This window comes from Chroicocephalus ridibundus, chromosome 8, assembly GCF_963924245.1.
Source record: "Chroicocephalus ridibundus chromosome 8, bChrRid1.1, whole genome shotgun sequence".
Lineage (NCBI taxonomy): Eukaryota > Metazoa > Chordata > Aves > Charadriiformes > Laridae > Chroicocephalus > Chroicocephalus ridibundus.
The window spans coordinates 38,974,860-38,998,083 of record NC_086291.1 but is presented as its reverse complement, the minus strand read 5'-3'; the positions used below and the strand labels follow the sequence as shown (position 1 = coordinate 38,998,083).

The following is a 23,224-nucleotide window of genomic DNA, read 5'->3' as shown; positions in this document are numbered from 1 at the left end:
TTCGGGTCTTGCACCCAAGTCCACGGGCCAGGTGTGACACTCAGGGCTCTGAAGTACCGCGTCAATGCACATTTGCCTTCTGAGCCCTCCAACACTGAAGTGCGGCGAAAGGAATACGGGCTGGCTTTGCAGGTCCAGCATTACGTGAAGACCCCTGCAAAACCAGAGGAGCCATTCATGCATTAGAATGCCTTTTTCTCTGCCCTCTTTAGAGGTAAACCGGCTGGATTAGGTTACACCAAATGTCCACCTCACTGGCACCTTTATTCTAATTGTCAATGCCTAACAAACAGCATAAGCACGAGGCAATTAGGTAAGAGTGCTTCCCAGAATACTCCTGTAGCTTTCCACAGCACAGGATTTTATAGCGTTTTATCAACACTAGCTTTACCTGAAACAAGTTAAAAAATAACTACTTCGCAGACACACGCTGCATAACCAGGTAGGTAAGAAAACAGCTGGAGTTCCAAGGTCATGTATAGGATGCTCTTTAATCTTAGTAAAGTTTGACAATGATGTGGCTTTTGTACTTTTAGTATAAAATCCTGGAAATCCAAAAAATACTGTATAGTGTTGCTCCATACAGTCAAAGTAACAGCAGTGCTCCCTGGCAAGTAAAATAATAATCTGCTAACCTATTGATTTCCAGTTTTAACCTATTGATTCCCAGAAGACTTAAAGTCTACATATTTCTCCTCATCAGATACGTTACCCAGGTTCGCTTTCTCCCTATGCCTAGACAGGAATTCTTTAAAATATTTACCTCGCAGATGCAACCGACTGCATCAGAGCTTAGTCATAAATTTTTTTTGTAGCCAACATCAGTTTTTGTGAAGTCTTTCCCAGCAAATGTTTCCCACCATCTCTCAGCTGCTCTCAGTACACCCTCGAATCTGCCTACACTCCCGTTTCTCTCTTCTCATCCAGGATGACTGACTGGACTATAAAAAGGAAGGAAAGCACTGCACACTAGGGAGACCTGATACCATGTTTCCTTTTAAAGGGCTTGTATACCTTCAGCTTTTTTAGGCTCAGTGGGGAGGTTTTCTGCACGGACGCAGGAGATGGACTCAGTGGCCGATGCAGTTATCGAACCACTGGAGACACGCATTCAACTGTTCAGAAAGCAAAAATTTAATACAAATCAAATGCAAGGGAGGCTGGGCTCTCAGTTGATTTCACTGCCGCCCGAGGATCGGCATGCAGCTGATTTATCCTCTGCGCCACTGGTGGTTGTAACAGGGCTACTTTATAGACTTCTTTTTTTAAGAACGGATTGTACATCATTCCTAGCTGGCCAGAACCTGGCTTCAGCAACAAAAATGCTTCCCTGTCTGAAAACAACTGTGCTTACATCCCTAGGCTAGATTCAATCAGCACTTACAGTTCTCTTCTATGTCTATACCTGTCAATCAGAGAGATGAACGAGCACCGATGATTATCGCCCACTTTCCTCCAAGATCCTGAGCTCGTACTCTCTAGATGGCAGTGATGACACACGCTGCCCAGTCCTTTCTGGATACCAGAAGCTGCGTTCACACAGACTTACATGGAATGGAAGCATTCAACTATCCATTATGCTTACACCGAGGGACCTTCACAGAAGCTGGATCTTCATTACAAACCATTCCCTTCTGCATGCATCGCTGCTTTGTCTGCTATAAGAGGTCTGCTCTATTTAAAAGCAATAGATAAAAGGGAGAATCTCCCAGTAGAAAAGACAGATTCTTTGGTTAATGTCAATTCTACAGGAAGAAAAACAGGTCCTTCCAGACTCTGTGCTGGTCTTTTGCAAAGGTGCCTTTCTACAGTGCGAGGGCAGAGGAGTACTATGGAGGCTGAGTCTGGGGGTCATACGCGTAGTCGACAGACCTGTTTTAAACGTCTAGATAAGGCACTCTGAAAGAGGATCCTTTCTTTAGGAAATACAGAGAGGTTCTTGCATAACATTTTCTACTGCACAGCATCCTTTCACTGCTCTTAAGTTTACAGGAGATTTGGCAGTTTTTAGCCACAGTTTTAGCCTAAAAGACTTTCCTAGAAGAAATTAAAGCGAAACTCTTCTTGGGAAGTTGTGAATTTGAACGAGTCTGTGTTAAGCGTCCTGGGTGACTCTGAAGGAGATCCTGCTGAACCTTGGCTTTTCCTGGAAGCTGCTGAGCACTTCCGGATGAACTGGCAGTTCTTGTTGCGGATGTTTCCCTTCACTTCCACAACCCTGGCAGATTTCACAGCTTAAAGGTAGGGGAGAAAGGAGCAATAAGAGATGTTTAGTCATCTCATATAGTGAGGTCCCACTCTGCAAAGCAAGACGGAAGGCGGGAGGGAAGCCCTTTCTTCTTCTCTTCCCCCACCATGCAAAGTTCTCCTACCTGTTTCCATGAGCTTCAGCTCTTTGCACCACTCCTCCTCCATCTTCTTCCTGTAGTCTCCAAACATGGCTCTCATGAGCTGACGTTTCTTCACCAGTGGAGCCTTCTCATTGCGCAGCGTCTTGATCGCACGGCGAGCCTCCTCGGCTGAAGCAGTGCAAAGGAGAAACAACGTACAGTTTAAGACTCCCCCCCTGGCTCTGAGGCTGCACGCCTGCCGACCCTTCCCACAGGGGAGATCTCTTGTTTACTTGAATGCTTACCCTGCTTTGGAGTGGCTTTCTGCGTCTTCAGGCCAAGTTCCAGCTGTTCCACACACCAGTCCACCTCTTTCCACAGCTGGTCATCTGACTGCTATGCAACATGGAGCAGAGTGAGCATGAGGGAAGAAGTCATCCAAAAATCATAGCAGCAGCTGCTACACGAGGAAAAAAAAAGGTATCTGCCTAAAGTCAGGACTACTCTAAATTTCATGTTCTGGGGATCACTTTATGGACTTCTTGTCATTTTCCCTATAGTGCTTTTCATTGGATAAATATAAAGCACTGGACAAATATTTAGCTGCAACTCACTGCCTCTGTTTGATGGATTTAATATTTGGCTGCCATTCAGATGATACTGTTTTCTGGAAAGCTGTCCAGATCCTTTCCTCTGAAAAAAGAAAATCGACTCACAGACGGGAGGAATAAGCATTAACAAGAATAAAAACCCTACCCCCACACCTGCACAAAACCAAAAAGCAAACAATGGACAAAATCAGAAGCCGAGTCTTGGTGTCTTGGCTCCTGCTCACTCAACCAGGAATGCGTGAGAAAGAAGCTGAAGCCTGGGAAGACGGAAGAAGCCACGTCCCATCGAGCAAAGCCAGCTGTGCCTAACTGAACAGTGGAAAGGAGAGGAAAACAGGGCTGCACCCTGGGGCCAAAGCAATTCTTAACTGTCATGTATACACAAAAGCCCTCACACTCTCTCCTCCTTTTCCTTACAACAGTCTCCTTCCAATGGACTGGAAGGGTTTTACATCACCTTCACACCTTTCTAGCTTTCTCTTACTCAGCAGTGTTTGTCGGTAGGGTTGTTGGTGAAGCAGCACTTTGGTTGGAATGCTTCAGAGGCAGGTGAACACCCAGTGCGACTTCGATGTACAGAGTTAATGACAGCAGATTTTTTATGCAATTTTGTATTTCAGTATTGCTCAGCTAGCATTGTTTGTCAATAATAACTACACCGGTGCTGAAAAGAAAAAAATAAAAATGAGGACTTGGACCTTAGCAGGACATTAGAAAACCTCAGGGTGTGCCTTAATGGTATGTTTACACACAACTTGCAACTCAGTCGAGTTCTGGGCCATGCCTTACAGCGGGAACCTTCTCGGACGCACCTTAAGCTTTGCATCACACCTGGCCACAGCCTTGGCTACACCAGCAGCAGCTCCGCACCTCGGCTTCGCTATTTGCATTACGAGAGCAGTTCATCGTACCCGGTAACATGGAAAATGGGGGTACAGTGCCTGGTTCAGCACACACGGATACCAGCTCGGTACTGACTGAGAAGAGTTACCAGCAATTTTTTTAATTTTTTTTTTTAAGACTACGTGGCACCCAGCTTCCCGGGATTAGCCGTCACAAATCTAAACATTAAATGTTTCAGCACGAGTCTGAAGCAGACAATGAAGGACCGTTAACTTCCTATCCACTAGTTAGGTTCCTCAACTGTCCAGCACAGAAAGAAAGCAGCCGCTGTAAGAAATAAGTGGCAATCCTTGTCTTTCAGCCTTCATCTCAAGCCAGTATACTAACTGTTAAACTATGCAAAGAGATAAAGCTTCTCTTTTGCTCCAGGGTTTATAAATTATGGGGTCCCATCAATATTTAAATACCTGAGAGGTCTCATCCTGGTGGTGATTATCTTTATTCTGACATCCGTTGGCTTCTGGCTTTGCCTTCCTGTTGATCTCAGTTTCCTCTGTCTCCTTTTTACTGACAGATGTTTTTTGTTTCTTCTTCTTTTTCTTCTTCTGGGCAGCTCCATCTGCTGTTAAATTCTCTGTCCCTGTCTCATCTCCAGGGGCAGTCTCTGGTTGGGGGATCGTTAACGTGACATGGTTTTTATCCTCTTTGGGTGTACTACCTGCAGTTTGAATCAACTCAGGCTTCTGCAAAGCTGAAACCTGCGGGACGCCTGCTGATTCAGCAGGCAGTGAATTACCCAGCACTTCATGATCTGCTGTACGTTCTACGTGTTGGCTTGCGGGAACTGATGGAACCAGAAGACAGCCTTCATCTGGGACGGGAAAGTTGAAAGCAAGCTTGGGTTCTTGTCCAGAGGCAGCAAAACTCAAGGCTCCATTCCAGTTCTCCTGCTCGGTGGCTTTTACGTCGGTTTGTATCTGCTCAACGCCACTGACACCAGACGCCGCTTCCAAAGATGTGCCAGTTGCTGCTGGGTCAACCTCAGAAAGTGTAAAATCAAATGGGAAGCTGTTGTCAGATGACATGAACCGCTTTGGCTTTGCCTCGGAGATTTGGTCAGATTGTTTCCCATACACCACACCATCTGGAGCCTGCCCATTGCTCTGCTGTCCTTTCACGTCACCAGGTTTCATGTCTAGAAAAGATAAATAATGTTCCTATCAATATGCCAGCTTCCTGCTCTGGGGATGCCACTGCTACCATGACTCCCTCTCTAGGGCACTGCAGAAAGGCGATGCAATCAAAACCCGGCACGTAAGACATCTCCAGAAAAGAACCAAATACCACCCATCCCCCAAAGGGACAGTTCCAGCTCACCTGCCTTCTCCGTGCTCTTCTGATCCTCAGCCATTTTGGGACGATAATCCCCAAACACGTGGTTCATCACCTGTCGCTTCTTCACAAAAGGAGTCTCATGGGAGCGCAGGACGTTGAGAATGCGCTGTGTCTCCTCTGCTGCACTCGAGAAAAAGACCGAGAGAGACAAGTAACAGGTTATGGTGTGCCTTACAAACCATACCGTGGCATGCTGGTGACTGGTTCTCTTCTGAACGCGTTCTGTGTTCATACCACCTCTGACTAATCCATGACTGGCATTCGGTTCAAAGAAAACTCCAAATGCTTTTAGAAGCTGAAATACTGTGAAATGTTCTTGAAAAAAAAAAAAAAATCTTAACTGCTTATTATATATGTTAAGAATCTTACACTGCAGTAACTGCACTACTAATGGCACAGAAGCTACACAGGGCTTAATAACCCTTCCCCCAAATTAACTGAGAAATCCAAGAGTCTAGCTTGGTGTCTCTTCTCTGGAAAAGCAGAAAAAATCTTAGTGAGCACACCCTAAAAAGCAGGACTTTTGCTTGACTCTCATACAAACTGGCCTGACCACTACAGTAATCCCAATTCTTTGGGTGAGAGCAAATTCTCTAAAAAGCACGGTTGTTCTGTGACAGCGGTCTCCAAAGATCTCCGTTTGGGAACTCCAGATACGCACAGTCTTCCAGTGTTTGTCTCACACATTTCAAGCCGTAAAAAAGCCTCATGTACTCGACTAGTATTTTGGAAGGGGCAGACACCCATCTCTCTTGGCTGCAGTGCATCTCTCCGGGACTCCCCATATGAGCTGTACCTTTGCAGATCCACCACCGAGAGCCCCAAGCTCGAACAGAGTAACAGCATGCAAGTGCGAAGCAGAAATGGGGCCGTACCTACCCAAAAAGCGCGGGTGGTACGCAAAACAGTGGGGCTGTACCCACCCAAAAAAAGTGGGATGTATCTTCATAGCACCTGAGCATCAGGGTCCTGAGCACACATTCCCCGCTTCCTCAAGGGGCTTAGCTGGCTGCATTCTAGGCCTGCTTGCTAATAAGAGGTGTTACAAAGAAAGAGCTTGACAAAGCTTCAGGGGAACCTCTCCTGCTCCCGCACTTGGGAGTTATTTTTCCCTGAGGATCCCATGTATAGCACTGCTGCAGCCAGGTACCTCACGGATCCAGACCTTGAATTCCTGGCTAGAGCTTGGATCTGTCTCATCACAAAACAGTCTGATGCTCCCGCGTGGTGTGTGGGCACATATTCATCGCTGCTACGCCCTCAAGCGCACCAGCGAACACTCACCTAGGCGTCTTACAAAGGGCAGTCACATCCCTCCTCTACACGTTAGGTACAGCAGCAGGAGCAGGACATACGTCCTCATACATTTACAAGCTGGCCTGACTAGATCACACTGTGATCTTCTGGAAAGCATTTTGTAAGATTTAACCGTTCACGTTGTTTCTCCTTGGACCAGAACAGTGAGGAACAAGCTTCACAAATATAAACCTACTGGCACCTCAGGGCCAGATGCCCTGACACAGTATTTCCTTAAGACTGGAAAACAAAAGCAAAACTGTGGCAGAACTGAACAACAATCCGTTAGATGGGAAAATATGAACTTGAGAAAGAACGCAGAAAACAGGAATGAAAGATAAAGCTGCTTCCAGACAGATTAATTCAAAGCTCAATGCTTTATGCTGTTTTATATTTAGAAGACATCCCATACAACACAAGAATAGGAAAAAGACAGGAGAGAAGAAACAGAAAAACGTCCAGGTCTGCCAAATCTGAACTGACGTTGGAATATGGCTGCAGACTGCAAAAGAGGCAACATACCTTGTTTCGGGGCTGGGCTGAGGCGAAGATTTGCCTCCAGCTGTGAAATGCACCACTCCAGCTCCTCCTGGAACGTGCCTTGGGGAGCCTTGGACATGGGATGGGGGAAGGCACAATGTTTAAAAGCAGCACAGATCTCTCACCCGCAAAACTGGTTCCAAATCTGAGTTTTCTGAAGTCCCCTCCCCTCTCACATGGGAGATCAGACCGGCGGGTCATAAACCCCTTTTCTGGCTTTACACTTGAGGCGCGTGGTGTAAAAGCTCCATTTATACCATAAATCAAGACAGCACGGGGTGGGACACAGACTCTGCAATATTGCCTGTTTGGAGGGCACCAAATAAGCCCTCTTCATTACAAAAATCAGAGACAATAAATTCTTACTAGCACTAAGCCACCCTCTCCTGACAAGCCAGGACTTCCCACAGATTGGTTTTGTTTTGGTTTATTATTTTTTTTTCTCCTCCTCACGTTTTAAAGGCCCCAAACCAAAGATTTATAATTTTTCCTGAAGTTTATTCCGGTGCCTGTCTCCACAGCAGGAAATTTCCCTCCAGCACAGCGTTGGCAATACGCAGAATTTATCTTTATACTAAACACAAGTCCTTAAGACCACCTTCGCTGTGTTTTTCCCCTGTGTACCTGCTGCTAGGCAGCTGGAAAGCAAGGCTCAGCAGTCTGCCTGCGAACAAGACAGTCGCTATAAGGCGTCTGGAAATGAAAACGATCTTGCTTTAGCAGAATAAGGAGGTGAGGAGGAGCTGGGAAAGGCAGGCGGGAGTGCCGGCGAGGCCCTACACCGACAGCCTCCAGGGAGCGGGGCACCGGGGAGAGCCCGGGCCCGGGTAAGAAGGGGGCGCCCCAGAAGAGGAGCGAGGGGCCGGGCCGAGCTCTTACCCGCTCCATGCCGGGCAGGCTCCGCGCCGCCGCGGGGAGGAAACCGGACCCCCGGTCACGGAACAGCGTGTGGGCCCCGGGGCTCCAGCTCCGCCGGGCCGGGCCGGAGGCAACCGCCGAGGCCGAGGCGTGAAGGAGGGAAAGGCCCTGCCGCCGTGCGCCGGGTGAAGGCCTCCCCTGCCCGGTCCGCCCGCCGCCCCTCCGCCCGCCGCCCGGGCCCCGCGCTTCCGTTCCGCCCTCCGCGCTGAGCGGACAGCGGGGCCTGCCCGAGCCCGCCTCGCCCCGCGGGGCCCCGGCACAGACCCGTCGAGGAGGGCCGGGGGCGAGGGGCTCCTCACTGACCGCCACGGGCCACCGGGGCGGCCCTTCCGCTCGGCCCAGGGCAACCGCGGGGGAAGGCCCGCGGAGGCCACCGGCACCAGCGCCGTCCGCCCCGGCCCTCCGGAGCCTGCCCTCGCCGGGTGAAGGCACGAAGCTGCCTCCGAAGCCGGCCGAGCCAAGGGCCAGAGGTGCCGGGCTCCCACCTCGGCGGGGCGTTTGCCCCTCGCCCCCGGCCCTCCTCGACGGGTCTGTGCCGGGCCCACGTCCCCGCCGGCGGGACGCCCGCCGTCCGCCCGCCCTGTCGCCAAACCCCCGCGGCGCCTTCGGGAGCGCCCGCATCTGCCCGGTCCCCAGCGGAGCGCGGAGGCCACGGTGCCACCGGCGTCCCGGCCCGGCGCACGGCCTGCCGCCATGCGGCACTGCGGGCGAGGGGCATACACAGACACGGGTATCATCCAATTCCACCTCTGGTTTAGATTTCGATTATTTAATTTTTTAAATAATAATAAGAATAAGAAGAATAAAAAGTTATAGACACCTTGTTTCATATGCATGGGATTTTTTTTTCCCCTTGGATTTTTTTTCCAACACCAGTCAAAGGCGTCCCCCCGGCTGAGATTCGTAAAGCTATGGCACGTCACATTTCACAGCACGGTGTTTGACGTCTCTTTCAAACGCTTCAAATCATGGATGTTATAGTTTCTGCTGACGTTGGCAGTTGATGTTAGAAATTCTCCAAGGCTGCCAGTTATTCCAGCAGGGCTCTAAAGCGCTAGGAAAGCACTTCCAAATGTTGCTGCTAAAGGTTATAAAAAAGTGCTGGAAAAATCGTCATGCTTCTGCCAATCCCGAGCAGATTTTTGCCTTGCCTTACAACCGCCACCCCTGCTAACACTTAGCCCTTGTCTAAGCCCTCACCTCACTACAAAAACCATCTAATTGGTCTGAGACTTATCAGAGGTTGAGACTTAACGCAAGGCTTTTCTGACCGCGGTAGGTTCGAAATCAGCATCAGTATTCGCATAGAAGTGTCCAAGTGTCAGGAAAAGAGCTGACAGTCAAGTATTGGAGAAGATAATAATGAGCACGGGAATAATGAGCTATCAGCAACTGTCTTGAAAGGCCAGAATCCCAACTGCAGTTTTCCTCTCCCTCAGTCCCTGAGCTGGGACTGAGGGCTCGTGAGCCCGTCACCACCAGTCTGGATGCATCCCATAAAGCAAAAGCTTCCCGTTGTGGCCTGAGGAACGCACAAACCCATCAGACAATGCAATGGCTCTAGGAGGTATGGCTGGGCACAGAGCCTGCAGAACCCTTCTAGCCAGAATGAAGGGTTAAGAGGAACATTGCTTTCTGTGGCGGGATGTTGTCCGTGTCTCCAGCCGAAACCACTGTGCTGTGGACTCAATGCCCATGCAGGGAAAAGGCACAAAGGACCAGCAATGCCTCATTTTTCCTGGGTTTGATCTCTGCCCTGAGGATTCAGCCCACACGGATTCACAGTCCCACAATGGCACCGAGTCTCCCCCATAATGGCGAGCTGTGACAGCCTTGCTCCGAGGACACACGACAGGGGGACTGCCGGGGAATTAGAACGTGATCCTCCACTTCTGCTGACACAACAGGAACCTTTTAAGGTGAAGAGCTGCGAGCTGAGCTGGTGGAAGCCTATGTCTAACCAGCCCCGGCTGCCTGGGAGCGAGGCAAACAGCAGGCAGAGGAATGGAAATGGCTTGAGCCCGCCTCGGGCACAGGGCAGGTTGGTGTGTGCTGTATAAAACAGCGCGAAGGCTGGGACAGCTTCACACTGCTGTAATATGGCGACAGGAGCACCTCTGTCTGGGGACTCCATGCAGGAGAGCTGTGCAGTCCTTCAGGTCACTCCTGGGACTGACGATCCCCCCCAACACAGATTTGCCTGCTTTCCCCACTCCACCAACTGAGCACCAACAAATTTGTTGCAGGCATGGCTGTAACTGGAAGCAGCAGTTGCGCTTGGAAAACGCAGCTCTTTGGTATGAGGCTCCTTTAAGGGAGTTGCAGGAAGGAATTAAAAAAAAAAAAAAAAAAGAAAAAAAAAAAGAGAAGTGGAGTGGTTACCAAAGCTGCTAACCACAGTGCCAGGGAGCCTCGCAGGGCACCAGGACAGCCCAGCGTCACATGCCTAACTCATCCTGTCTCCAGACTTCCTCGCCTGCGATGTATGTGGCTTGCACATAGAGACCGTCATTCAGCATCAGGAAATCTGCATCGGACAAGAGAGAAAGGAAGTAGCTATCAGAGAAACGGAGCAGCTGAAGCTGGCTGGGAAGACCTGGGCTCCGTGGGGAGGAGCTTCTCCCCACCCCAGAAACAGCAGCAGAATGGCAGTGCGGTGCCATCGTTGCTACGGTGGCTCTGCTCCAGGCCTGGCTGAGATGTGGGGGTCTCTCCAAAGGGCTCATGAACCACCACCAGCATCCAAGGGAAAAAAAAACCGAGCAACAGCCCAGAGCAAATCCCAGGCAGAGCGAGTCTCCCTGCTGCTCCCATGGGATGAAGATGTGTTTGCAGCAGCCCCTGCTTTGCTCCAGTACCTGGGAACCCTCACACCGTTGTCCCCATAGCAGTACCTGCATCAGAGTCGTAATTTAGTGTCCCCTTTTTGTGTTCAATCCCCAGGAGCTGGGCGGCATGCAGAGACGCTGCCTCCAACGCAGTCTCTACCGAGCACCCTTTGACAGAGAAAGGGGGAGACATTAGAGCAGCAAACAGCCCCCTTCCAGAGCGGCCCAAACCCCCTGGCTATGACAACTGCCAGCCTGGCAAGGACCCAAGCTGGAACACCCTCCCTACAGCCGGATGGAGATGGGGAGGGGAAACATCCCTATGGGAGACAGTGGAAAGAGGAAAACTGAACAGCTGGGGAGGGGAAAATCATTCACCTTTGTGAGAAAGGAGTGGGAGAGTTCACCTCTCATTAGTGCTATGGGTTAAAATGAAACCTCCCCTCAAAAAGGTGCTCATCTGAGGCCAGTGCCGCTGATTCCAGCCCTTCTCATCGTGTCTTGGGCAAGAGGGAACATTCCCTGGTGGAGTGGATACAGCTACCAAGAATGAGACCTCTTCCTGTGTCAACACAGGAAGCAACAGCTTGTGGACAAGGCTCACTTACCTGTGGCTTCTTGGAAGTGTCGCACACATGTGTCCATGGTTGCCACGCTACCGCTCAGGGTCTTTGTGCCTGGGAGAGGAACAGGATGGCACTCAGCAGGTCCCACAACTCACAGCAAGGAGGAGCGAGGTGGTGGGAAAGCATAACGTGACCAGAAGGGGCAGAAATCCTGGGCTGCACAAGGAGCAAGCTGAAGGGCCCGCAGCCATTGCTGCAGGGTGACAGAACGAGGCAAGAGAGAGCCCGTGCTGGCAGCACAGGGAGAGGTACTGAGATGTCACCCCACAGCTCCACTGTAAGACCAGCTGGACTGGGTGAAACTAGCTCACAAAGCAGGAGCCTGCTGCCAGAGACAGAAGAAAGGAACCAAAAATGGAACGAGCCTTCTCTGAAATACCTTCCCAGTCTCCAACTGCTTGCAGCTTAGGGAACTTAGCAAGAAGTTAGCTAAGTAAAGACAAGGGACAACAAACATCTGTGGAATTTATCCATCCGTTCTTGACCCTGCTGGAACCTCTTGGCATCCATGACACTGGGCAACAAGCTGTTCAAAGGTGCTGTGGACAGCTAAAAATGAACAGATTCCTCCTCACTCCACCAAGATGGGGCAATCCCCCTCTTCATGAGGTGCCTCCTTCTCCCCAGGGCCAAGTCACAGCAGAGCCATTAACCGATCAGGCACCAAAACCAAAGAGGGTGGCACAACCGACTGGCACAGCAAGGTGCGCTGAGCTCTCCAGAATGGGCATGAGTGGCAGTGCTGCGCCAGCTCTTTAGCAAGAGGCACTTACCTGCAATGTAGGTGTTCAGCCCATCGATCTCCACCACCTGCTGCCCCAGCGTGTGCCGACCTGGTGCCAGCCCCATGCCAGCAATCGCATCCGTCACCAGCACCAGGCCTGAGGAACGCAAGGAAAGGGCTGCGTTAGCTTTGCAGCTGCTGTTGCTGCAGCTCTGAGCACTGCACCACACTGGCCCTTCCCAGAGAGGGCCAAGGTGTGTCTTAGCTACATCTGACCAAAGCAAGAGGGCTGGTGGATCAGCACACGTGGCTGTGACCTCTTTCAGGCAGCTAGGGCAGCATGTCACAGCACTTTGTGCGGGAGATGGCACAGCACTCGGGATGGCTGGTGACACTGCATGGGCCTGGCATGGCTCACCTTTGGGGTGGGCTCGGTGGGCGATTCGTAGAGCGGCAGGGTTGGTGTGGATGCCATCAGAGATCATGCCGTAGAAGACCCTCCGCCCAGCAGGAATCTTGTCACTCGTCAGCAGCCCCACAATCCCAGGGTCACGATGGTGGAACTGCCCAAGGGGAGAGAGGACAAGCTGTGGAGCATCACCAGGACTCGTGGGCTGAGACCCTTCCCATTAGGGGATGCAGCTGCCATCTCTATCAAACAGTCCCTGGCAGCTGGGTGCTCCGTCCTTTACCAGACAAATCTGGGCATTTCCTTGAATTTCAAGAGTCTGCTACAGCCTTGAGTCTCTTTTAGATCAGGCAGTAGAAACGTGAAGCCAGGGATTCAGTGCTGAAACCTCACTGCAAGGCTTGGTATGAGACAAGCTGGGGAGAATATGCATCTGTGGAAAGCTGGAGAGAAAGCACCAAAAGCAAAACCAGTGCAGGGCAAGTGGCCTTGGCTACTCACCGGCAACATGGCATTGAAGAGGTGAGTGATGAAGGTCGCACCGTGCTGCACAGCCTCCTCAGCCTGGGAGAGATTAGCCACTGAGTGACCTGGAAACAAAGACCAGCACATGATTTTTCTGCCCACCTCTCCATTAGTTTCCCTACAGGAGTGAGTCCCTAGGACTCGACTCCGATGCCCCACTCCAGGATGAGGTCTGAGGTGTCAGCCTCGGCACAGAGATGTCTGGCCATGACCGTGGGGAACTCTGGCAGTGGGTATTTCACCTGAACACGTTCACTGTTCACAGCACAACCATCACAAATGCTGCCTTGGTCCCAGAGAGTTGCCTTCAGGCTGCCCTAGAAGTCCAAGGACACTGAAAGGCTTTATATTGTCTGTATAGTGACAGTGGGGACTTTGCCAATAAAGAGTATGGGGATAAAACTACCCAGAAGGAAAATTCTTTTTTCCCCCCAATATGGACAGCAGTTCTAATGCTCTGTGGGCAAACTTTGCCTTTCTGTGGTTCTTTGCTTTATGTGGCTGCGAGATAAGAGATGCTCTGCTGTGTGAATGCCCTTCTCACTTGAGATTTAATTTCACCTTGAATAACTCCCCCCTTTTTAATACAAATAAATAAATAAAAGGATTTCTTCAATGATCTGAGGCAAAGAAGAGTTTGTGAAACAGAGGACAAGAAAAATGCAGCCAGTTTTAAGTCAGTGGCCAGCAAGACATCAGAGGGAGAGGTCTCCTACAGCGCTGCCGTTTGAAAAATGGAGTTATCAAAACTCAACAGTAACCTTTGGAAAATGATTTCACCTGTCAAATAAGGCCTAAAGCAGTTGAACTTCAGAGTTTGAACCCTTCCATGTTGTCAACCCTCAATTACATCTTTATTCAAGTAAGACTGCTATTGTCTCTTCTGTGTTTGAACAGCACCAAATACTACCTTGTGTTAAACTGCAGGGGCTCCTCAATATGAAGTCTGGCCCTTTACCGTACAAAGGGTGACAGATTTGCAGCATTGAGCGAGGTCCCCATTTGTGACAGGTGTGTCACCTCCATATAGGTCAGGGAAAAGAGAATCCTACCCCACCTAGTTGCACTGAGACACTGTTAGAGATGCTACAGCCCCGAGAGAGGGGCTAGTGGCCCGTGTGGCACAGGGAGGCTTCTGCGCCCCAGCCCTTACCGAGCGAGACGCAGATGCCCCGCTTGGTGAGTTCCCGGATCACCTCACTGCTCCTCTTCATCTCTGGGGCCAGGGTGACTATCCGGACGCAGTCCAGGGACCCGTAGGTGGCAAGTAGGTCCTGGAAGGCACCTGCTTCGAAGGTGCGGAGGCAGTGCTCTGGGTGCGCCCCTTTCTTCTCCTTGCTGATGAATGGTCCTTCCAGATGTGCCCCTGCCCAAACAGGGACACAAAGGCATGACCCTTCCTCGCCCCATCAGGGACTGAGAAACCCACTGTGTCTATCCTGCTCCAGTCAAACTCTTGCCATTCTCCTGCAGCAAAACACATGCCTCGGGTAACGCTGAGCTCAGCAAAAGATGCAGTGCTGGCAACTGGCCAGGCCAAACCACCCCACTGCCATTACCCTGGGGGGCCCAAAGGGACTGGAGAGGTGCATGTAGCATGAGAGACCATGGCAAAGGCCAGGGACAGGCTGAGGGAGAAAGCGGGTCTGTGCCCTCCTGTGCATCCCTCCCATCAAGACAGCTCCAGCCCCCATTTGTGCTGTTCCTACAGTAGCTTCTTTCCCCTTAACAACGAACAAGCTAATTGCCTGCCTAGAGTAGCACCAGAGAGGACAAAACCACTTACCCAGGATACCTGCTCCGTGGGCTCCACCATTTCTTATACTGATCTGGGGCAGAACCTAGAGAAAGGGGTTTGTCAGACGCGGCACCCCAGCTTGCCAAAACAAACCCAAACGTCGGGTCCGCAGAGAGCTTTGTAGCTGGACCACTCGGGACCATCAGCCAAGCACAGCTCGCAAAGAAAAAGCCAGCTGCAAGCCACGTTGTGCAAAGCTGGCCTGGGAGACATCGCTGTCTTGGCAGTCTAAAGGTTAAGGGCAAGAAATCCAGGGGTAGAGTCCAGCGTCTCACACCCACGGCTTTTCCACCAAGGCAGCTACTCCAGTCTCCGCAGGCCCAGCCTTGGCACTCTCACCTCTCGGTACCAACCTCAGCCCTTTATCATCCTGCAGATGAGAGGGGAGAAAGTCACTTACCTGGTGGTACACAGATGGAGGAGAGGTCACCAGGGTGGGACAGAAGGACGTCACTCCATGGGAGAGGATTTTCTGACTGACCAGGTCAATCCCTGATTTGAAGTCATCTGTAGCCAGAGAGAAGTCCACCCCAAAGCCTCCTGCACCATCAACAAAACAGAGATGAAACTGCAGCTTCCCCACCCGAAAATGCCGAAGAAACATTTTGCGTGCTGGAGCGAGCCACTCCATTTCTACAGCGAAGAAGGGCTGTAGAAGGGCTCCACCAGCACTTCCGTCCTGCATTCGCAAGGCTCTGTGAGTACAAATCTAACCAACGCTGTCCTGCTGAAGTGCCTTTCCACACAGCATCGCAGCTTTTTGCAAGCACCAACTTTTTATTTTGTTGCAGGGCAAAATCTGAGGATTCCCCATTAAAGAGAGGATCAGACTTCCAACATAAGCTAGCACAGAACAAGCCCCTCTTCATCCTCAGGGAAGAGCAGGTAACATTTGTTCCCTTGAGAAGTCCTGCTCTGTCCTCCCCGCGCTCTAGAAAGGGAAGGGTGGTCATCCTGCCAGCACGGGAGCAGGATAAAATGTTGATAAAAATGAGGTTAAGAGCTGAAAACCCCACCCAGCCAAAGGGGACCAATTACACGACAGCAGCAACCATGGGCAAAATTGTTCTTTATCGTTAGTTGAGTGACTCACATCTCCCCTGGGCAGCTGAAACGCACTCGGTCATGGGCAGTATGCATGCAGCAGGGTTTGAAGGACTGGGATGAACAAACCCGGGACCCCTCACCCCTCTGCGAGCACACATGGCTTCACCGTACCGTTGATCTGGACATCGATGAAGCCTGGGGCGATGATGCTGTCCTTACAGTCCAGCTGGATGTCGGCTGAGCCCTTCTCGTCGAAGAAGAGTTTCTCCGGGTTGAGGATCTTTCCCTCTCGCACCCACAGGTCCTCCCTGGAGGGACAATCACACGAATGCCAATTTCCTGTGCCATCAGCGGTGCAGCAGATGGGAGCGGGTGGCCATGGCCCTGGCGACAGGGGTGGCCTCAGGCAGAGCGGACCCCACCAGCAGCCTCCGCCATGGGCTCTCCGATGTCTACTAGGGCAAAGCTGCCCTTCCAGCAGCAGGATGACCAGCAGCCCACTCTGTGCCAGGCCTCTGGCTCTACAAAACTCATGGGAATGGGATTTTCATGGGCTGCCCGTCAAACGTGGTGGCGGTGGCCAAGGGGCCCACGGCTGGCAGAGGAGGCCAAACGAAGGACAAGGGGAGAGGAGCGGGGCCGCACATGGGGCACGCCTCATCTCCTTCAAAATCAGACGGAGGGGACGAGGGACAGTGGGCACACGGGGGGCAGCGGCTGATGCACTGGGGGACCTGTGGGACAGTCCCCGGGTGTCCCAGGTCCCAGGTCAGCTCTGCAGCCCAGCCATGAGGCCCGGGCACCCCCCGGCAGCCCCAGCGCCCTCTGGCAGCTCCGGCACCCCCAGTACCCCCGGCAGCCCCGGTACCCCCGGCAGCCCTCGGCAGCCCCGGCACCCCCAGTACCCCCGGCAGCCCCCGGCAGCCCCGGCACCCCCAGTACCCCCGGTACCCCCGGCAGCCCTCGGCAGCCCCGGCACCCCCCGCAGCCCTCACCTCTGGAGCCGGTGGCTCCTCAGGATGCGGCAGTTGGTGAACTGGATGATGGGCGCGTCCGAGACGGATTTGTTGGACGGCATCGCGGGGCTGCGGCAGCGGCGGCAGCCGCCGGGAACGGGGGACAACCCGCCCCTCCCCACCCCCGCTGACCGGGAACCAGGGTTGGTGGAGCGGGGCAAGGCCGCGGCTTCAGGGAGCCGGTGAGGGGCGGAGGGTCCGGAGCACCGCCCCAGGGGCAGGCGGCCTGTCGGCCCCCGCCCCTCCCCGGGGCTCCGGGCCGGCGCTGTGAGGAAAAGGCCTCGCCGTGCGCCCCGGTGAGGCCCGGGCCCCGTTCAGCCCCCCCCTCCCCTGGCGGGGCGGCGGCGGGGTCCGGGACACCCGGGGGCGGTGCCAGGGGTGGGGCCGGTGGGGCCGGGGCGGGGCGCGGAGCAGCGCGAGCGCCGGCCTCACCCCGCGGCGCCGCTGGTTCCCCGTCACGTGACCCCTCTCAGCTGACGAGCCGGGATTCCCCTCGCGCCCCGCCCCACGTGACCGTCCCCTGCGGAGCCGCCATCATGGGGAGGGCGCCGCCATCTTGAGGCGGGCCGAGGGGAGCGGCCAGGCCAGGGCCTTGCTTTGAGGGCGGGTGGTGAAGGAGAACCGGCGGTGGAGGAGTTCTCTTCCACTGCTGTCCTCGGCCCTGGCTGCCCCTCGGGCCTGGGTTCTTCTGCTGGCCCACGCAGGCTGCTGGCATTGTCACTGGCATGGTGTCTGAGGGGGCTGTGGGGATGGTGCCGCACAGAGATGCCGGCTCTTGCCTGGGAAGCCAGGGAGGGTGTCAGGCCATCCCTTCCCTGCAGGCCTGGGGTCTTGCTTGGCCTGCCAAGTGAGATCCCAGGCCTGCCACCCTCCGTCCTTGCAGCAAGTAATCTCAGGGGATTTACCTTTTGTGTCTGTTTTAATTACACTAAGTATTAAGTAGAAATGAGCAATTTTTCCTGTCAGAGCCTCTGAGGGGGCTGGCAGCAGTGTATGCTGGTGTTTTGCTGCAGTGTGTACTGCCAAGCTGACAAAACGCTCTTGAAAAGGTGTGATACCACTGGGGAGCGATGTGTGTCCCAAGGGAACCTACCGTACCCAGGGAAACTCCAGCACTGGTGAGCTCAGGGAAACTGGAGAGAGGTGAGGCGGAGCTGCTGTGCTGGTGTCAACATCTGCTTGTCACAGCTATCTCCCCAAGATGTTCTGCACATGCCTCCTGCCACCTCTTGCTTTATGCTCTGATGAGAAATGTTTGGGGCAGAATCTTTTACCACTGCGTCCACTGACTCCAAACTGCAGCTCCTCAGCGCAGGTGGTCTAGAGCGTCATCACTGAAGGACTTCTTTGTGAATAAGTAACCTTGGCTTGAATGGCCCCAGTGGACTCGATCCTCTCTGAGGAGTGATTCTACCTGGAGGAACTGCTCTGCTCACGCACACTGTACCACGAGGTGCTAGTGGGCTACATCCACTGTGCACGGAAACAACGGTGCAGGCCTTGCTTAATCTGACTCATGATTATTCACTTCTTGAATGGCAATCCCAGGCAGACCCAGGTGTACTGGATGAACCTGTCACAAAGGACCAGCTGACCCTTGCCCCTGAGAGCTGGCAGACCAAGTGTTGCAAAGCATGTACCTGCTTGGAAATCTGGCTGGGCACAGTAATAACTTCACTAACAAGATTAAATTTGAACTGTTTATTGGCTCATGCATAGTAAGGTTTCTGGAAACGCCCCTTTGCTGTTCCTTTCTCAGTCTCAGCTACAGGGAAAGAGTTAACTGCAACCTGGACAGGTAAGTCATTACTACTTTAAATGTTATTTTCTAGGTTGTCAGCATTGCTGTAGGCAGGGTCCTAAAGTCATTTGACAAGTCAGCAGCAGCCTGGGAGAGAAGACAGAAAGCTGGTTCTGTGCCCTACAGCCAGGCCCCTGCCTTTTCTCTCCAGCAGACCATGCCACCAGGGGTCCTTATGTCTGCAGTCCCTGTGGCCAGAACGGTAACGATGTCCAATCTCCAAAACATTAAAGGTAAGTACTATGCTTTGTTAAAACTAAAGCCATCATCCCCAGCAGTCTAAGCTGTGCTGTGCTGGCAGATGCTTCCATTTCCTTTCCCTCCACTTTGCTCCAGGGCGACTGCTGTGGGCTGCACCACTCTCACTCCTGTGTTTATCCTGTTTGGTGTCCCACCATATGGCAGAGAGAGTCAAGTGTCTCATCAAGGACTGTGTCCAGGCAGGGTGCTGATGTGAGCCGTGCTGATGAATCACATCGAGAAAAGATAAATGATGGCGAATGTAATTGTGCATGAACGTAACATCCCTGTCCGGCCAAGAATTGAATTTTAATGAAGTTTTATGCTGTACTTATCATTCCATGATGTCAGTGCTTGTCCACACTACAAGCTGCCTCTTACTGTCAGCAGGATGCCAGTAAAGGCCCCCGAAATGGAGAGCTGAGAATGATGCTAGTTGAGGCCAGGAAAACTACGTGCAGCACTGTTTTGGGCATTTCAGGCTAAGAATGCCTTCAGGCAGGTTTTCCTCATCGTGGCTGAAATTATCCATGTCAGGGGCACCCAGCAGCATATTGGTGGGAATAATTTGTGGCTTTAGTACAGGTGAAGTCAAGGAGACTCCAAAACCGGAAGATCGGAAAATGAATCCTAAAAGCGGATCTCATGCCTGCTTATTTGAGCAAATAACTCTGTGAGGAAGTACCCTTCCAAACTGCTAAATTGAATTCAGATGTCAAAAGGCATATACAGCACCCAAACTGCCTGTGGCCAAACCAGGGCACTTTCATATGAATGTACAAGCTAACCGACTTGTGACAGTAATTTTTCTTGGCAGTGGAAGAGACTCTAGGTAGATGCAAGTACTGACTGCTTACAGATAGTAACATCCGCTATAAAAAATCCTTCCACAGGGTCCACCCCATTGACACAGCTTCACCGACCCTTCGGCGACAAAGAGGTCCATTTTTCTAGGCAGCAAGCCCCAGAGCGAACCACTGAATCAGAACGCTGGAAAACAGCCCAGACCTCCTTCTGCACTGCTGGGAAGAACAGAACAGCCTGTGCTGAGATGAAAAGTATGGAAATTTGCCTCATGGATGCTGTAGGTATGTCACCCAGCCCAACTTTATGTCATGTATCTCCCCTGCTTAAGTCTTATCCCTTTGGATGTTCTCCTTTTATTTCTCAGTATTAAATTAACTCCGTCTTGCATCACCAACAATTGCACACTCCTCTAATAATTGCATGTTCTTTCTCTCTACTGCCCCAGTAATAGGCTGAGGGAATCACAAGCTGTAGTTTCACTTGCATTTTCTTTAGCAAATTTTTTTTTTTTTCTTCAGGTTGAGTTATTTTTAACCTGTCTCAATTCCCAAATTAGATTCACTGCCTGGCAGCATGAGAAGTTGTACCGGCACACTTGGGAGAAACAGGGGAGCGCGTGCTACAGGTGTGGAAGAAGGTCTAGGTGTCCAGAGGGAGGGCTGCCAAACGTAGCGCTTGTGGAGATGCAGCCTTGGCTTCTCATTTTTCACGTGTACTCACAAAGAGGTCTAAGAAATTGTCCTAATGCATACAAGAGCCAGGGCAGCTGTTTACATCTATGAGTTGAAAACACGCTACCAATCTCGGGAATGTGTGATTTCCTGAGATTTGTCCTCAGCCTACCTTAGGCAGACAAAGCCATTGGGTGTAGGTGGTTGTTATCGCTCTCTGCCACTTGAGGTCACCCCTTTACCCTCTCGCATAGGCCAAGGAGGAAAGCACAGATGTAGTGGCAAGGACAGGACAGTTCAAAGTGCCAAAAAAAGGTCCAGGACTGAAACAGCCACTGGTATCTGGATTTACCAAGGGTGGTAAATCCAGAAGTGCCAGGACTTGAGCCTGTGGCGAGTGCACCTCATCCCCTCAGCAAAGGGAAGATGGCAAACAGGAGCCACTGCTTCTCCAGGAACCTCGTCCTGCTCTCCTGCTACCCAGCTAGTGCTCTCACAGGTGAGTGAGAACTCTCAGTGGTCTGTAGATACCTTGTGGGAGGCAGGTGGGACCCTGCAGTTTGGACCCTAGGAAAGCTTCAGGCTTCCACACGGCAAGGCTGGGGAGGACTTTTTTTCTGTGCCGTGATACAGGATCTAGCTCGACAGAAACTCAGTGGTATGAGCTGCAAAGCTGTGATTGTCTCAGGAGCTAAATGAAGCGTGGCTTGCAGAGAAAAGAAACAGCATTCATTAGTGAGTAATAGGAACAAAAATGGAGCTTTTTGGGATGCAATCCTTTGACCCTGAAACAGAAAATTCCCACTCTGGGATAACTGGCACTGGGAAGACTTACTCTGGGTTTAGTTTATTTAAGAGAAATAGATGGTTAATATCTATAGAGCAGAAAGAGAGACACTAAGAACAGAGGTGGCAAGTCCTGTGTGTCAGAGATGGGTAAGTCTCACCTGAGGAATGGTGATGTGATGGTTTTATGCAGTAAGGCTGGATGGAAACAGCAAAAAGCCATAAAATCAAGATCTCCATGGTTAGACTGCGAAGGAAACGAGGTTTACTGAGAGTTGTTTTCATTAGATCTGCTGTTAGCCTGTAGTTGAAAACAGCAGCTTAGTTTCTGGGATCAGTTTCTCTTAATGAGGTTTTTATTTCCGCAAAGCTTATTCGCTTTTCCTGGTTACTATACTTCTCTGTAAACCAGGTCTCCCAAGGAAAGACAATCCCTGAGCATTCACAGCTAAAATTCTACTACTTAAAAACGCTTCTCCAACAGAGCAGAAAAAAAAAAAAAAAATCTGCAGCCTTTGGAAAAAAAAAAAAAAGCCGGCATGAAAGAATTAAGAAAGAGAAAGGTCAGCAAGCTCTCTGAAGGCGTTGTCCACGAAGGCAGCACCTGGCAGCAGGCACCCCTTAACCTTATCTAGCCTGAACTGACTGCTAATGGACATTTACCCTCTGCTGTGCTGCAGAGCCACCCTGCTCCACGCTCTCTCTGCAGGGCTGACTCACTCTGCAGTGCACACTCAGAGGCACGCAATCTGCCACATTACAGAGGACTATTTATGTGCCAGTAGACACCACCTCTTTTAATCAGGCACTCTATGAGTCTGTCATTTCATGCTCTGAGGCTGCCTGTTCCCCTCTTCCAAACAAAATACAAAGCAAATCCCTGCCAGATGGGACTGCGCTCTGATCTAGCACGCTGCTGTCAGGAAATGGAGGAAAAGGGACCAAAAGGTTCGTAATTTTAATGCCCTGAATTACTTGAGAAATTTGCTGATGCAATAGCATCAGTGAAGGACTTGAAATGCAAGTTTTCACCTGAGAGTCATCGAGGATCTAGAGCACTGCTGTCAGAAAATGCTTGGCCAAGGCAACATGCTCAGACTGTTAATTTTACTCCTCGTGTGTTTGCAGCTACTTGGCACAAAGCAATCATCCACCTGTGCATGCAAACCCCAGTTCTTGTTTCCTGCTCTGTTCTCCTGACTTGCATATATTAACAAGAAGGGCTCGATATTCCAAAGCCTGAACTAAAATGCCATCGATGGGATTTTGCCTGTATTTCGTTATGTAAGTATCCATCGCCATCCTGAGCCTGGAAACTGCCTTCTGCAAGGTATCAGGAAGCTACAGTGGGATCTTAAAGGGTTCCTATGGACTGATGCCTTTAAATTGCTTATTTCTTTTAGAGATGAGAGCTACCACCAGCATTTAGTTTCTCTCTTAAATGCAATTTTCTTATGCTCTCGTAATTGTCAAAAAATAAGGGAGAAGGTTCCCCTTAAGGAAAGTAAAACCAGATCTTAAAAACGTATTTGCAGCCCCCAACCTTCTCCTGTCCTTCTACACAAGCAAAATACAGTTCCTCTCACCAGAACTGCAAGATGTACGTGGCATGCTTTCCAGAGAGCCTGAATTCGTGATTCACCCCCTCCCAGCTGCAAGCTCTATCAGACTGCACAGAAGTACTGGGAAGGCACTCACTGCAATCAGCGCTGAGAGAGTTACGCTGTAGCTTCCATGAAGGTTTACAACCCCTGGGTAAAGTCTAATTCAGAAGTTTAGAGTCTACGACTTTTGCTGAAGGAAATAATGACCAGCAGAATCCAGACCAGTAAATTTTCTCTTAACCCTGTCTATTAAACAAATGCAGACAGATCAGCTTTACAGCAAACAGAATAAACCAATTAATTTGTTAATAATTACTGATGATCATCAACTCTTCATCAAAACATCACAAAATTTTGTGAAAATCCATCCTAGCAGAATGACTGCCTCAAAGCTGAAGTCTCCTGAATG

General features: G+C 51.3%; 2 protein-coding genes across 3 annotated transcripts; both read right to left on the bottom strand.

Annotated features, from left to right (window-relative positions):
• Positions 1-472: 472 nt before the first annotated feature.
• Positions 473-8,554, bottom strand: C8H8orf33 (chromosome 8 C8orf33 homolog). Its single transcript, XM_063344085.1, has 7 exons — positions 7,895-8,554; positions 6,998-7,085; positions 5,162-5,299; positions 4,252-4,979; positions 2,636-2,726; positions 2,373-2,519; positions 473-2,234 (listed from the first exon to the last, which is right to left on the bottom strand). The coding sequence occupies exons 1-7, from the start codon at positions 8,552-8,554 to the stop codon at positions 2,038-2,040; spliced, it is 2,049 nt and encodes a 682-aa protein (XP_063200155.1). The 3' UTR covers positions 473-2,037.
• Positions 8,555-8,729: 175 nt separating this feature from the next.
• On the bottom strand, positions 8,730-17,283 carry AMDHD2 (amidohydrolase domain containing 2). Of its 2 annotated transcripts, XM_063344716.1 has the most exons (12): positions 16,886-17,283; positions 16,062-16,198; positions 15,244-15,383; positions 14,832-14,886; positions 14,199-14,411; positions 13,022-13,110; positions 12,530-12,674; positions 12,161-12,268; positions 11,370-11,438; positions 10,828-10,929; positions 10,380-10,460; positions 8,730-10,241 (listed from the first exon to the last, which is right to left on the bottom strand). In XM_063344716.1, the coding sequence occupies exons 1-12, from the start codon at positions 16,966-16,968 to the stop codon at positions 10,018-10,020; spliced, it is 1,446 nt and encodes a 481-aa protein (XP_063200786.1). In that variant the 5' UTR covers positions 16,969-17,283; the 3' UTR covers positions 8,730-10,017. The 2 variants fall into 2 exon arrangements, with proteins under 2 accessions (XP_063200786.1, XP_063200788.1); XM_063344718.1 differs by having other exon boundaries at positions 10,101-10,460.
• Between the last annotated feature and the right edge of the window lie 5,941 nt (positions 17,284-23,224).

Bases quoted from the DNA above. Each gene is read 5' to 3' on its own strand.
- C8H8orf33 (XM_063344085.1), bottom strand. From the start codon at position 8,554: ATGCGGGCGCTCCCGAAGGCGCCGCGGGGGTTTGGCGACAGGGCGGGC. The intron at 7,086-7,894 runs GTAAGAGCTCGG...CCCATGTCCAAG, and splicing joins GCCTGCCCGGCATGGAGCGG to GCTCCCCAAGGCACGTTCCA. The intron at 2,727-4,251 runs GTATTTAAATAT...CATGTTGCATAG, and splicing joins ACCAGGATGAGACCTCTCAG to CAGTCAGATGACCAGCTGTG.
- AMDHD2 (XM_063344716.1), bottom strand. From the start codon at position 16,968: ATGCCGTCCAACAAATCCGTCTCGGACGCGCCCATCATCCAGTTCACC. The intron at 13,111-14,198 runs GTAAGGGCTGGG...CTTTGTTTCCAG, and splicing joins GGGCATCTGCGTCTCGCTCG to GTCACTCAGTGGCTAATCTC. The intron at 12,675-13,021 runs GTGAGTAGCCAA...CCCCTTGGGCAG, and splicing joins TCTTCAATGCCATGTTGCCG to TTCCACCATCGTGACCCTGG.